Consider the following 15,788-nt stretch of genomic DNA (forward strand, 5'->3'; position numbering starts at 1 on the left):
AATCTCTCTTCTTGTTTATTTTGCTGTTCGAGCTGCCACTGTTGCAGGTTTTCTTGCAAATGCTGTAATCTCTCTTCTTGTTTATTTTGCTGTTCGAGCTGCCACTGTTGCAGGTTTTCTTGCAAATGCTGTAATCTCTCTTCTTGTTTCTTTTCTTGTTTAATTTCTCGTTCTTCTTGTTTCTTTTCTTTTTCTTCTAACAACTGTTGCAATTTCTCTTCTCGTTCTTCTTGTTTCTTTTGCTGTTCGTGTATTGCTGCCATCAAGTCTGCTAGGCTGTAGTTTGATTTGCCGCTTCTCGTTTCCATTTTTTTTTCTGTCCCACTCTCTGACACCAATTTGTTACGTCTCCGTTTGTCAATTAACTTTTCGTAACTTCGTTCCGACGAAACTCGGAGGACAACCTCTCCTGGTGTCAATATATTGTACTTAAATAATATCAAATGCTTAATTCAGATTACACCTGTAATTATAAATGTTTATTTCATAATTCCTTATAATATTGAAATACCAGAGTCAATTAGGCTTATAAGGTATTTATTTCTTTTTTTACACTTACTATAGGTCTGAAATTATATTACATTCAACTTTCTCACTTTTAATAAATCTGTCTGTAATCTTTATCGGAGTTTAGGTTTTATAAACCTGGGAGGGTCAGGAGCATTTAACCTTTTCCTCCCCTTTTAATATTTAGTGTCATCAAATACGAAACTGAACGACATCACGAGATGGCGCGCATACCTTCTTGCTGATATAAGGCTCTGCTTGCAGAGATCTAAGTTGTCAATGCTTAATTAGATCATAACTCGTGAGTAGTTTACTAGTTGTATGTGTCTAAATGTAGAAGGTAAGTGCCGTTAATTTGCATTTCAACAAATTTCCTTAATAAATTTTAGTTTGAATAGCTTTATTTGTGTTAATAATGTCGTTTCTAACCTATCTGAGTTACGCCTACGGTCTCTTGCATTTAAATTTTATTTTTAGTGATGATTTACAAATATGAAGTCTTGACTCGTATTGGAAAATTATTAGTCATTTTACATTGACGCTGGCAGTTAATGACGAATTATGAACTCCTTGTGTTTGTGGAAATTTGATATATATAATTTCCCCTTTCTTTCACGCACGTAACATATTACATAAAAATTAACTTTCTTGTCAGTGTTTGTACTTAAATACGTAATCTTGTGAAACCAATCTCTACATGTTTTTGTAAATATTTTAGGTGAAATGCAGTTTACAATTCCAAATCTCACTGTTTCATCATTGTAATTCGAATACCGCTAATATTAACTGTAACTTAAGCTGAGTAGCACAGCCTTATCAGTTATAACATTAGCTGTGTTAATCCAAAGGACAAAACTTGCTGTAAGTTCTAACGTGTATACAGTTAAATTGTATTTTATAAGAACTCTTAAAAAAAAAAAAAGAAAGAAAAGGCATTTAAAATCTGTTGAGGCATTCACTGAAAAAAAAATTGCAAGTGAGTTTTTATGTTAAATTGGAAAGAAATAAAAATGCAGAATTTCTTTCCATACAAACACTTGTTTATAATCTTAAGGTTTTCGTACTTTGAGCTCAAACTTAAACATAGCCTGTGTCAATGTAGATTGATTTATACTTAAGTGATGTTACGCATAATTTTTATACTAAAATGTTTAACTTGGTCATATTTAGTTTGGCATTTAAGCAAGTGATATTAGTACCATGGAAGATGAAAAAATGTAGTTCTAAAATGTAACATTTAGTATAACTATAAGTATAATAACATACTCTTAATTTTTTCTTGGATTCACAAAATTTTTTATTTTGTTTACAATTTTAAAACTTGGACAAGATTTTAAATATATCTTGCTATATATTTTGGTAATTCTGTATTTATCTAATGAAAAACTTTGTGTACATATTTGAAATGTATTCTCACCAAAGCCAGGGTTGTTTTTATTGTGGGGTAATGGGGTTTTTTTTCTCTTAACTTGGTGCATTAAAATTTGTGGAAGTATTGATAGTCTTTCCAAAACTTAACTGTTAAGAGATTTAGTACTTTTATCCTATATACTATAAAGCCTTATTGGTGTAAGCCAATTGTACTTAAACAATCTAGAAACTTGTTTCTTTAGCACCTGATATTTACCTACAGTATCTAGTGGTCAGTAACCTCAGGATGCTTGAACCTCCAGAGGAACATCTCGAGAAATTTCTCAAAATGATTTATACAAATATTTTACTCAATCTATTACCCATTCTTTTATAAGATTGAAGGCTTGAGTAAAGCTAGAAATGGTGTATGAGGACTTGTATATTTTGAAAGTTAAAATGGTTTTGAAGGGTCAACTTCACCGGTCTTTTCTTCTCCATTGACTATGATCCTGTGCTTCATTTCTAATTGCACTGACCTCTTTCATATCCCTGTCCACCATATTTGTATTATTTCTTTGTCCATCCATTGACATTTCCAGTATTGTTCTCACTGCACATTCTTCTTCACTTCTTACTACATGCCCAAACCATCTCAGTTTTGCTTTTTCTGAGACTTTACAGACACAGACTCTTTTTCATGATATCATCACTCATTAATCTCTCTCAAAGATATTACCTGCATCCATCTTAACATTTTCATCTCCGATATTTCTAAAATACCCCCTCCTTTCTTCTTGTAGCCCAGCTTTCTACACCATAATGCTTAACTACTATTTTCTAAATTTTATTCTTAAGCTTTAATGGTATTTCCTTGTTAACAGTCACCCAGAGACTTCCCTTCATTTATTCCATGTAGCTCTTACTCCTTTCCTTACTTATATTTCACAGCCTCTTCCTCACTAATGCTGGAGCCTAGATACCTAAATATATTTGACTTTATTTTATCAAAGATGTTACTGTATTTTATTTGTAACTCTTCCGCCTCTGCTGCTTAGTATTACTGTGTTTTTCTTGGTGTTTACCTTTAACCCACCTCTCTAGATTTTTTTCCACATTCTGTACCCCTTCCTGTCTCATCTGTTATAACCAAATCATCCACAAACAAGAGGTTCCAAAGCATTTTTCTCCTTGTCTCCTTACTTAAAACCTCTATCACTATCACAAATAGGAAAGGACTTAAAACCATTCCTTGGTGTAGACCTACTTTTACTTCGAGCTCTTAAGTTCTTCCTTGTACTCTTTTTACTGCTGTCATTGCTTCATCATACATTGTTTTGACTATCCTTGCCAATTTCTCTGGGATTCCCTTCTTTCTGAGACACCAATAAATGATTTCTTGTGGCACCCTATTATATGCTTTTCCAAATCCACAGACATCAACATTTTTCCTGCAGCTACCTGGCTATGAATATAGCATTCACTACTGTTGCCTTCCCAGGACTAAAAGAACACTGCATTTCATAAATCCTTACAACTTACCTTAACCAATATTCTACTACCCTTTGAAACACTTGAAATATATTCAGTTAGCTTAATTTTCATAATTTACTATGTTGTCTTTTTGTTTGTATATAGGGACCATATGCTTATCTCTAAATATGAAAATATTTTCTCGTCTTCCCATACATCTTGCAGAACTGTGCCCTCTCATTCCAAAGTATTTATCATTTCCATTACAACTCCTGATGGACCATTTGCTTTTCCAAGTTTCATTTTATCAATGGCTCTCTTCACCTCCAACCTTCTGAGTTCTTTCAATGGACCTTCCATGACTTCCACTTCCACCCCTCTTTCATTTTATACATTCATCAATTTGTCATGATACTCTTTCCATCTCTTCTTAATTTCCTCTTAATCAATTTAAATACAACCTTGTTTGTTCTTTATGATATTTCTCCAACATATCTTTTAGTTTGTTCACTTGATTTTGCTATCCTATATATTGCCTGCTCTCTTTCCCAGATTTTCATACCACTCTTTCCAGGCTTTGCTTTGGCAACTAGTTTCTTTGCTTTCTTCTTGCATTATCTATATTTAGTTCTTGCATATTCATCATCATTATTTACAATACCATCTCCTTTTATAGAATCTTTGTCATGTTGAGAGTGAAAATAATTTCTTCATTTTAGTGCTAGGTGACAATCCCAGTGGTTGTGCTGACAGATGCTGAATTTTTATGCTTGTGGAACCTTGATTGTTCCACCAGCCTTATGAAGATTGTTGTTGCCCTGTCAAATGATGAATGCCTAATCAGCTCTCTCAGTATGTTTGGTGTAGGACATACATATGACTACGATGACAGGTGACTGTATACCATGATCTTTAAAGTGGGGCTGAAAAGCCTTTTCTGCTTCACCCTCTGGCCAGCTAGGAGTTGCAATTCCAGGAATTTGTATGCTACTAGGGCTTCCCAAGTCCCAGAATTTAAAGAAGAGAATCTTCAGATTTTTTGGACTGTACTAACCCTTTCTAGACTGGAAGAATGTCACTGATATTCCCAGATTTTTTTCTTCTTACAGTGGCAGTTCATAGCCAAATTGCATGAAAATTTTTAACCAATGGAGTTTCTTGATTAAATTTAATTAAAAGCTAATATAAAGCATGTTTGCACTGTAGAAACTGAACAATCCTTCTTGCTGGATAATGATGACACAGTCAGACAAAAAAAAAAAGAAAAAGGATGTGATTCAGGTGTTTATAAGATAAAATAATTTATAATAACAAAGCTGTTCATTCAAATGCTTAAAGTTTTAGCAGTTTCCTGTGTTCACATTGTTATTTAGTCATTTTAGTAGTATAAGGAATGAAATAGTTTAATTACTTTTTTGATAAAGGCCAAATATATTGTAAATAATTAAAATCCTGGCAAAGGTCCCTGAGTTTTATAAAAAGCTTCAAGATGACAACCCTTAGCCCAGTATCTACATTTTCTGTTTCGGTTGATTTCCACAGATGCCATTGGTGCCAGGTGTTTATTACACATATACATATGAGAACTACTTGTGATAGAGTTTCTCAGTGGTGGCTGTATAGCTTGTGTCTACCCATGACTGTCTCCTGGGGCATCTTTTATACAATCCCTCACATGGCTGTTGTAAAGCTAGAATATCATACTTGAAAAAAGCAAAGGCTTGATGTTGGAATGAATGGTTTATACTGCAAGTTCCTAGTGAAGAATTTTGCTTATAAGTGCTGTTAGTACCTTATAACAGCAGTATAATACCTTGTAAGTGCTTAGTTAGGTGTAATAGATCCTTGATTAGGGTGGTTAAAGTGCATTTTATGACCAATCTTAAATGGGTGTTTTGTAGCTTCTCAATTTTATATAGCTATGTAGCACTCCTATTGATCATCAGTAGTGTATAATCCAGGATAGGGTGGATAACACTTTAGTAGAGCACAAGCAAGTGACATTCTTTGACTTGGTTTCCTGCTGCAACTTTCAGTGCATTGATACCTTTAGCAGGTCTTGTTAACATAGTGTTAGTGTGGCTGGTGAGATTTGGTTGGCTCTCAAAGGTTAGGCCTAAATGCTTTAGTGTTTCTTCTGAAGAATGGCAGTACAGCAAAGGATTGTAATAGATTGTCCTCATCAGCATGTGCATTGTTCAGTGTGCAAGAATGCACAAGATGGCTGTGGCTTCAGCAGGATTGACAACCATTCCTGTATCATTGTACAGTTGGCTCACCCCACAAAAAGGTGGTTATGTCATGTTTTCAATTCCAAATGTACACCAGAATGTCTACAACAATGGTTAGCACACAGAACCTTGTTGGGTTGTCAGTATGGGTTAGATCTATGGTGTGGATATTGAAGAGGACTAGAGAGAGTGGTGATTCTTGAGGCAGACTAGTATTGATGGTAATCCAGTCTGATTGATATCTTTCATGTCTCAGTTTCTTAGAAACATCTTTAACACAAACAAGACAAATTTAACCAACTGATTTCCCAGAATTAGTCTACAATAACATTAATTCCAAAACACACTTACCTCCTTTCACACTGTAGCTTTGCCCCAATGAAAGTTTCTCTTCTTTGCCCATCTAAGCATTGGTATGAATCTTATCTTGCTTGCTCCAGCCTTTATACCCCTTTATATTGCCCAATGCAAGTTAAATCTTGTGATTCTCTCCATCTATGTCGATGTGCCCCCTATCCCAGATTCGTATACAAGTTCCCCATTATTACTCCCTGTTCACTTTTCTCAATGGTAGTACATTACAATGATGGTCTTACAGACTTGCTGCAGGTTTCTCTTTAGTTATACCTATGCTTTCGATGATTCCTTTTTTAGATCTGTCTTCATGGGTATGGAGTTTGTCTATTTTCTTTATTTTACAAAATAAAAATAAAAATTTTGAAGTAATAGTATTCCAAAGTAATTTCAGTAATATTTTGTGTTTCTTTCTCTTCTTTTTTCAGGGAACCTTTCATCATTTTCATTTGGATTCCATTCAGTGGCAGGTGTTGCCTGGTCAGTTATGCTTCCTTTCAAATCCACCCTAGCTACCATTCAACCAATAGAAAATTTCCTGGTAGCAATGAGCTCTGTTGAGATGGTGTGTTCCATAAGACTACCTTGTGCACTTTCCAGGTGGTAAACAATTATAAGACAAATACACTACTGGGCTGCCACTCATGGACTATCATGAGTAAAGCATAAAGGGATTTTGCCCATTCCTGCTGACCCCTAGATTGAATAAATCAGGGATGGTTTGCTTTTCAAAATAGGGAATGTGGTTCACCTATTGCACTGTCTCTGAAGTATCGTTCCTCCAGACTCCCCAAAGCAAGTAACTCCCCCATTTTGCCTAGTGGTGCATGGGAGTCCTTACCAATTCCAGTTTCCAGAGTGGTGGACAGAGGTTTATTCCTCCTGAGTAATGCTTGAACTCATTATTCCACTTAAGGAGAAGAGGGCAAAGCCAAGTGCCATATGGATAACACTGGATGGTTTTTACAGATGTATGGTAGGAGCAGGACTAGCCTATGCTGGATCCTCCTCATAATTCGGATTCAGAGATAACTCTTCTCTATCTGGTTAAGTTGATCATGGCCCTTCTTTTTGGTCATTCCCTTCATTTCAATGATCATGGAAGAGGGTCCTCAATCAACTCTTTGTAATCCTGCATGCAGAGCCTTAATTCCTGTGCCATTAGTTGGAATTAGTTTGTTCCACATCCTCCTTGTAATTTTGGGGGCAGAAGGTGTTGTCTTTCCTCTCATGTTGAGGAGTTAGGATCCTTGTTTGTAATCCCATGCCCAGGAAACTCTTCAAGTTGAGTGAAGCATGATGGGTTCCATAATTCCAAGTTCAGTTTGTTGTATTTTGGCTTCTTTAGATTGGGGCAAGGGTTTGTACACTTTTGGGTTGCTTGCCTTCTCTTCGTAATTCCATTGGCTCGACATGCAACATTTTGTAACTTTCAGGTTGGGTTCCAATAATACTGCATTACTAAACAAGACTAAATACAAAGCAAACCTCGTGTTCTAGCCACTGTCTTGGATCTATATTTGGGTCCACAGCTCTATAATTCCAATGACAAGATATGGGATTTCTTCTGTCTGGTTGGGGCCTGGATGCATTCATGTTCTTCTATTAATGTTAAGATTTTACATTTGTGACTGGTTGGTCTTTACTGCCCAGGAATTAGATTTCATGTTGTCGGGTTCAAAAAGTAGTGCGGACCCCACTAGTTTGCATGCATTATATCTCATTTTCACATACCTCTTTTCTACACACACACTTACTGTGTGGATTTTGCTCTCACCAGCCCCTCCACCTTGTCAATGTCGGATTCTAGCTAAAATGGGAGAAGGGATGAGTGTGTTTCAGAAGTTAATATTTTCCTATACTGAAAAAGTATTTACGATAATACTTACCTCTTCTCACACTCTTCCTCTCCACAGACTGGCTGGTTTCACGTCTACTAATTGGACCATCTCAAAAATTTAATAGGAAGTAATAACAAGGAGCTTATACAAGGTTCTGGGATAGGGGTGCACTGATGTAGGTGGAGAGAATCACAAGATTTATATAGTGGAGTATAAGGGCTGGAGCAAGTGAGGTAAGATTCATACCAATGCTCAGATGGGCAGAGAAGAGAAACTTTCTTTGGGATAAAGTGTGAGGGGAGGTAAGTATTATTGGAAGTACATTTTCGGTATAGGAAAATGTTAAATTCTGTTTATGTTGGTAACTTAACTAATATACCTGTATCAGACTCAAAGTCCAAATCAGGAGATGTCTAGGAAATGCTAATGAGTGTCTTGTTTGTTTTCTGTCAAGTACCTCAACCTAAACTATTTCTACATACCACCCCTTTTACACTAGGCCTTTCAGTGTATTTATGTAATTATTAATGTGAATTGTTGTTTTTTAGAATAAGAGCACAATGTTTATATCTGGATAAGTTTTGTGGCTATTTTCTGAACCCTAAAGACTAAATGTGAACATACCTTACATCTAATCAAAAACATTTTTTCTATTATATATTCTGTATACTGAGAGTTTGATATTTCTTGTATGAATTTTTCTGTTCTAAGTACATGCATCTTAAATGTAAAGATGTTTTGAGTGTTTGTAATGCAACAAAAGTTCTGTAATTTTTTTTATACATTTCTAGCTCATAAACGTCCAAGTTTTAAGACTGGTTTACAAGTAAAGAATGGAAAGTCAGATGAGATGCAAAAAATGTTATGTAGATAATCATAACTTTGAAAATGATTAAAAATGTGGCTTGAAGATGACGATAGATGCAGTCCACCCAATTCTGCCATCCCTGACATACAGAATGAAAAAAAAACCTGTACAGAAAAAAAACCTCGTTGTAATTCACCACCTTTAGAGGGAGGAGAGTCACCTTGTGATTTTTTTTACCCAGCATCTGGGTAAGTTGAAAAAATTGGTGTTAGTGGCAAATAATTAAGCCTAATATTACCTATAAGAGTATATAATGTTGTAAATGATTTTTTTAAAAGACTACAAAATTAAAAATCTCTTTAGTTGAGTAAGATACTTCTCAAAATTTATAAGTGTATAAAAAAAAGTTTACAATGAAATCTCAGAAGGCCAATATTTGAAAAATAAAATTTGTGGTGGTTTTTGAGAATTGCATAATGAGTGAAAGATCAACATATTGAGAGTTTAAGTTTAAAAGTCCAAAAGTCATCTGTTTTAATTTCCAGTAGTAGTAAAAAAATAACATCACCAGCATACCTACAGGTACATCTTGGTTCGATTAAATAGCAATAGATGGCACTAGTATCACGAACGTTTTGAAACCACACATATATATAGTTAGTGAAAAAAAATATTCCACGATTCATACAAAATGTCAGGAGTTAGTCTCACAGAATGTGACACTGACTACATGAGATGGTAGGATATGTAGAAGCATCACTGATTTAGTTTTTTAGTAAATCAGTTTAGGTTTTAAGTTAATAGAATGTTTTCTTACGTGGACTTTTGGTGATTGCAAAATAACTCTTGAAAATGAATTATAACAGTGAGAAATTGATGTTTGAGAAACATTGCGGGGATGATTCAGTACTAGACGTTATGTAAGTAATACGCAATTTGTTAAATAGTGTTATGGTATTCGTGTTAGGTAATGAAACATCATTTAATATTAAATCCCTAGTAGTCACTGTGTGTGGATTTGCAAAGTTTTTGTACTTCTGAAAATAATCAAGTGATATTTGCTGAAATATTAAAAAGTGAACAACTTTCCACTTCCAGTTTTTTTATTGTGCTCATCTTTAGAGTGATCTTTCTTAGATGTAAACAAATTAAAAGTTATTTTTATAATTATTTTAAATGCGAAATAACACCACCTAATAGGTGTTGTTAGTTTAATTTACTGACAATAATATTTGATATACATAGAATTTCATATAAATAAACAAGGATGCAACCCTATTTTAAAATATGAAAAAGTGCCTTAATGGTAGACTTGGAAAAAAGGAGAAGTGAGGGGGGGGGGCATATCCCAGAAGAAGAAAAAAGCTCTAGCTACTCCCGTACCGTTGTTTAATCTTTTTTCTTTTCGTTTTCATAATTGATACGCTTAAAAGCTTTGTTGTCCAAGAAACAGTTTAGCCAATAAAAAGTATTACTTCAGTTAAAATAGTTATCTGTAATAAATTGTGATATTTGAAACACCCACAAGAACCTTGTTTACTGCCATTTAAAATGATATCCACAGTCTCTTGTATGTTACTAACCGCTGACAGTTATTGATTATAATAAGAGAAAGGGAATTTGAGAAACATAGGTCGCGCCTGATCTCTAAGAAATGTTCGTGTCGTTGCGCAGGCCAGACGAGGTGTTATGAGTTGGTCCTATAGTAGAGCTTTGGATTTCGGAGCTGATGAGTCGGGTATGAATCCGTCCCGTACCACAAAATATTCCCACTCATTTTAAGCTGTAGGTGCATTATAAGAATGACAGTCAATCATAAGTATGAATGGTGGGTGGCAGGGTGCTACTGATTAGCTGCCTTCCCTCTTGTCAATAGTTCAAAATTAAAGACGGCGGCAGACAGCCTTCGTAGCGTTTAAATAAATTACAATAGATATGAATAAAACACTATTATTTAGGACCTCCAAAAATAGTTGAATTATCAGAACTTCGTTTATATCGAGAAGTTGCATGGGCACAACTACAAATTAGAACGTGGTTCTTTATGCGAAACGTGTAAGTATTTCTCAACAAAATTATGTTTCATGAGGTCTTACTTACACTAGGTATATGAATCAGACGGTATTATCAATTTCTTCTGGATGTATATAAATATTTAGCTACACGTGTGTATGTATGTATGTGTGTGTGTGCATGTATATATATATATATATATTCACCTTTTTCGTGAGGCGTAAAAAAACAAAAATACTTTTCGTTTGAACGAGCGTGTGGGACTTGCGTGTACTCCTTTTGCCTGTCTTACAAAGAGTTCATTTATTTTTGTCTACGCAGTGTTTAATATAACTTTAGGAATTTTGTGTGTTATTGTGCACAGTAACAAGTAATGTATATTACAGTCGGCCAAAGAATTTGTACTTGCCGTTTTTCTCACTTAATCTGTTCTTTGATTTTACACATAAACTCCCCATTTCCAAAAAGGATGCCGTATTCCAATTGAATAAGTCTTTAGTTTTACCATAGTCTTATTTCAGTATAAAATATACTTGTCCGAACTAACGAGCCATATCTTGAGACATCTTGCTCAAATGTTAAGGAACAGTCGTAGTTTTCTATATTGTGGCTATAACAGGGCACAACTACTGTTTTTAACTATCATCATTGGCCCTCCTGAGTTCAGATGATTCGTCGTGTGATCGAATATGCACATTTATGTGGTAAATAAAAGTGAAGGAAACACGCTGTATACGTCAGTTGCCTAGAAACCTGTACAGGATAGGCTGTTGCGGACAACCTCCAAGAAATGACTGTTATTTAACAGCTGGTGGGCTTCAGCTTCCTAACTGAATTAATAGTTCAGAGCATCAACTGGACGACAAGGCAAAATGTTAACAGCCAGAAGCAGACTCCATAAAGTTGACCTTAATGCCAGTCGACCAATGGAGAGCATTCTTCTAACCCCATATTGGCGAAAAATGGTCGGTCTTCACTGATGTCAAGAACGTGTGAATTGGTCAAACGACATATGGGCAAATTTCTTGTTCATATACGAATCAGAATTCACACTACGACCAGATAAGAGAGGTTCATGCATTCGGAGGATAACCTGAACCAAATCTAACATTTATACGATGGTGACGTACTGATCTGCAATAATTGGTTGCAACGATCCAGATCATACGTCTCACCTTCTATAGGTAAATGCCTGGGTGACAAATGTAGATCACTTTGTCAAAGAAGAAACCCGGGTTTTAAACCCCGTGATAATCAGTAATCAGTTTGGCGATACAGTTTCAGTATTTGACTTCACTTTATGAATATTGGCAATATTGACTGGTAACGCATGATCCACGTGCCCAACAGCCTCAGCTGATTAGAAACTTCCTGGAAAAGGGGGGGGGGGTATGGAGTGAATGAACTGTCCAGCACGCTTGTTTTATTTAAATCCGATTGGTCATACACGAGATGCTCTTTGAAGACGCCTGTAACACGTGGTTCACTTCTAACCATTATTAGTGAACTGGTAAGCATGTATGATAGAAGAATGGGCCGTATTCCCAGAAACTCCTTGGTTTTACTCATTTTAAACTTATTGCATCATTTTATGGCTTGCATTAGTGTCCGAGGTGATTGTACACCTTAATAATAAATGTTTTCTGGTGATTCATTGTGGTGCAAAGTCTACACTATCAAATGGGTGTTTGTGGACATAAACTCCAGTGGTATACATTTCCATACAAGATCATACCATTGGTTACTTGGTAATTTTGTGTATAAAAAATATACTCAGGATGTTATTGGTGCTGCTTAATAATAGTTGTAGTATCTTGTTCCTAGTTTGCCCCAGAAGAAGAAAGATCCACCTTTCGAAAGTGCTGTGGTTATAGGTTGTCGTATCTTTGTGTAATTGATTTCTCGAACCTGTGTGTTTTCCTAACAACATGATTAGTAGTGTCTATTCGTTGTGAAAGTATATAAAATTATAATATATCTTAATTGTTTTGAGACGTGTACGGTTACAGGGTTAAAATAAAATACAAAATAATATTTACATTGTCAGATATTCGGTTTCTTGGCAGTGGCTGTTCCATTAATTAGTGTTTTCGTGTTACTTCTGCATAATCCCAGCGTAATCATCATGTACATTTATATATGCCACCGAAACTGTGCCATTACGTGCTCATTGAATAGCAGTTGACAGTACTGATTTAACTGAGCGTCTTTAAAAACAGCTTTACTTATGAGAGGTGTCACAGAAACTTCGTGATTTATAAGTTAATTGTGTTGCAAAAGTAATTTAGGTTTAATTCTGATATTTGAATAAGGTTTACCGATGACTCGGCTTACTGGTAGAAGAGTAGTTGATAAGGCCATTATGACGTTAGAAAAAGAGTAATAAAAAAAATCACGGCAGTTACCAGAGGAAAAATTAAGTTTTTGGCCCTGTTACTTCGTATTACGTAGTTAAGTTGTTAATATTCGTTTGGTATCTTCAAATGGTTTTGTGAATGATACTGGAGAGACTTTTGTATTCCTTTAATCTGGTATAAATAAGATAATTTACATTAAAATCACTTGAAAGCTCGTGGTTTCCCCAGTCAAATGATACCATGGTATGCAGGGGAATTACATTCATGTTAGAAGTTGAAATTTATCTGGGTTCTGAGAATTATTTTGCCATGCTAATTTAGTTACTGCTATATGGGTTTAGGATTGATCCAAATATCGTAAACCGGCCAAATTTCCTGGTATATTATTGGGATTACGACCTAAAATGTCGATCAACAGCGAGGGCACCTAACTAATGAATCAAGTGTATTCTAATCGTTGTAAAAATTAGTTGTTTTTTGAGTTATATCGGATGTTAAATGATTTCTCCAGGTGCATTCCATTTGCTATGGTTTATCGAGTTTGTTTTTTTTTAATCGTAATCTCTATAGGTAGCTTGCTTTGATTAGAAGTTATTAGTATCTTTGTAACTTGTTTTACAACAAGTGAAATCAAGGTTTGCAATTAACGTGATAAAAGTAGATTCTTTCGTTTGTCTCCAGGTGGCGTTGAGGGAGAGAAATAATTTATGAACTGAAGTTCTCCAAGAAAGCAATAGGTAATGGCACGGGGGAGGGATTAGGGTTGCGGTATTTATAAAGCTTTCCAGAGTGACAAGTCTACGATCGTTTAACGTGGCGAAAATCAAATTTGGCCCAACGACAATCACGGGTCGTTGTACAAATTCCATACTGCACGAAGTACAGGAAGTTGGGCATCAGACTAACTTGTATGTTTGTTGTGTGTTTATACAGAATGGTTTACAGCGCCACGACACAAGATGTCACTGGTTAGACTCAATCGGCGACTTGAAATCCCACATCAAAGATTGAATTTCATCTCGGCATAACTTGGAAAACTTGTAACGTGTAACTCATGCGCGTGCCTAACTTTACACGAATGTTTTTTACTTACGTTCTAAAGTTTGGCACACAAAAACATTGCGTTTATATGAGATGGCTCTATACTAAACTAAATATATGTCACGCAGGTTCGTGTCGCTACGGTTCATCACCGTGGTGTGTGTTCAGCGGCACCTACATACTGTTCATAATGTTTTTCTATCTATAAATAACTTTAGAGCAACTAGTAGGGCGATTGCCATATAGGCTGAGAAATTGAATTATGGCCAAGTGTCGGGATAAAAGTTCTGTGTAAACATGCAAGTAAGGATATTCGTATTAACACCGAGAGCATTATTAGCGGTTGTCAACAGCAGACTCATTCTAATTTTCAGTATAGAATTTCCGTACAAGTTCCAGAAACTATATTCACAGAGAGCTTTTAATCCCAAAAGAGCAAAGACCTCTCAGAAAAGCAGAAAAAAAGATCAAATTGAGTTAAGTTATTCCATATGTTAGTAATTTTTAGTTTCGAATAAAAACAAAGTTTTACTGTGAAAATAAACAAGGTTTTTTTGTTGTTGTTGTTGTTTTTACCTTGAGGCTAATGACTGGGAAGTGGAGATTGGTGAGATATGTACGTGAAATTAATGCGCACACGTTCATCTTGCACGCATGGCCTGGCGGTTAGAGCACTCAACTCGGGTCGCGGGTTCGAATTCCGTCACTGAACACGTTTGACCTTTTAGTCGTGGGAGCGTTATTATGTGATGGTCAATCCCACTACTTGTGATTGGTAGTACTTCCTTTTGCCTTTCACTTCAAAGGTAGAGAAGGCTAGAGCAGATCGAGGACACTTCAAAGTTAGAGAGAGCTAGCGCAGATCGAGAACACTTCAAAGTTAGAAAGGGCTAGCGCAGATCGCCCTCGACTACCTTTGTACAAAATTCAACAAAACAAACAAGATTATCTCGCACGCCACCTACAGTTATGACAGCTTATAATGCCCAAGATAAACCATAGTCTATATCCACATCCCGAATTGTAAATTAGTTGCGAATATCCAAAGTTTACAGCTAAACGTTTGCGTGACACACGCAGATCACTTTGTCGAAAAGGGAAGGAATTCGGGTTTTAGAACCCGTGCCCGGTAGATAAACAGCATAGCGATACAACAATAGGTGGTACTCGATTTCTATCCGCACTGTAGAATATGCATTTTGCAGAATTAGTTACAGAAATGTTATTGGAGAGGATGTTTCGGTTTCAGCTAAAAAATATATTTAGCATTAAAACCTGTATTAGCTGACCATCTCTAGTTCGTAGTGACAACTAAATCAGTTTTATAAATTATATGAACACAAACTTACGGACTGAGTTCAACAGGGCTGTGGTTACGGGTTCGACCGTCCTTCATTAATAGAAACGAGAGGTCTAAACTTCCATGAAAAAGTTCAACAATGATAAACTTACTGCTTTCCATGACGCGCACACGTTTACCTTGTCATAGTTATAAGTCGCATTATTATGATAAATGCCAACATAAGTTGAGGTTGTAACGTGTAAAGAACATATGAATATAGATTACTATAATAAATGGTATAAGTTATGAAATAATTGTCGTGTTGACAGATAAATACGTTGGTTGGTACTTGGAATCATAAATTTATCTTATATTTTTTTATTTTGCTATAAGAGCTGGTAATGTTGTGAAGTTATTCTTTTGTTCTGGGTTAACTATGTTAATGCTATGTGTAACAGGTATGTACGGAAAGTAAACACACACACACACACACACACACACACACACACACACACACACACACACACACAC

General features: G+C 35.6%; 1 protein-coding gene across 2 annotated transcripts in view; it reads left to right on the plus strand.

Moving 5' to 3' along the window:
• Positions 1 to 773: 773 nt before the first annotated feature.
• The window catches only part of LOC106456883 (serine/threonine-protein phosphatase 4 regulatory subunit 4-like), a 54,602-nt gene continuing 39,587 nt past the window's right edge, over positions 774 to 15,788 (plus strand). The window contains exons 1-2 of one of the 2 annotated variants that reach the window (XM_013916252.2): positions 774 to 847; positions 8,548 to 8,812. In XM_013916252.2, the coding sequence (XP_013771706.2) occupies positions 8,655 to 8,812 (158 nt within the window). In that variant the 5' untranslated portion in view covers positions 774 to 847; positions 8,548 to 8,654. Of the gene's footprint in view, positions 848 to 8,547; positions 8,813 to 9,398; positions 9,485 to 15,788 lie in introns of those variants that run through there. The other variant, XM_022382670.1, reaches the window with a different exon arrangement.

This window comes from Limulus polyphemus, unplaced genomic scaffold (assembly GCF_000517525.1).
Source record: "Limulus polyphemus unplaced genomic scaffold, Limulus_polyphemus-2.1.2 Scaffold268, whole genome shotgun sequence".
Classification (NCBI taxonomy): domain Eukaryota; kingdom Metazoa; phylum Arthropoda; class Merostomata; order Xiphosura; family Limulidae; genus Limulus; species Limulus polyphemus.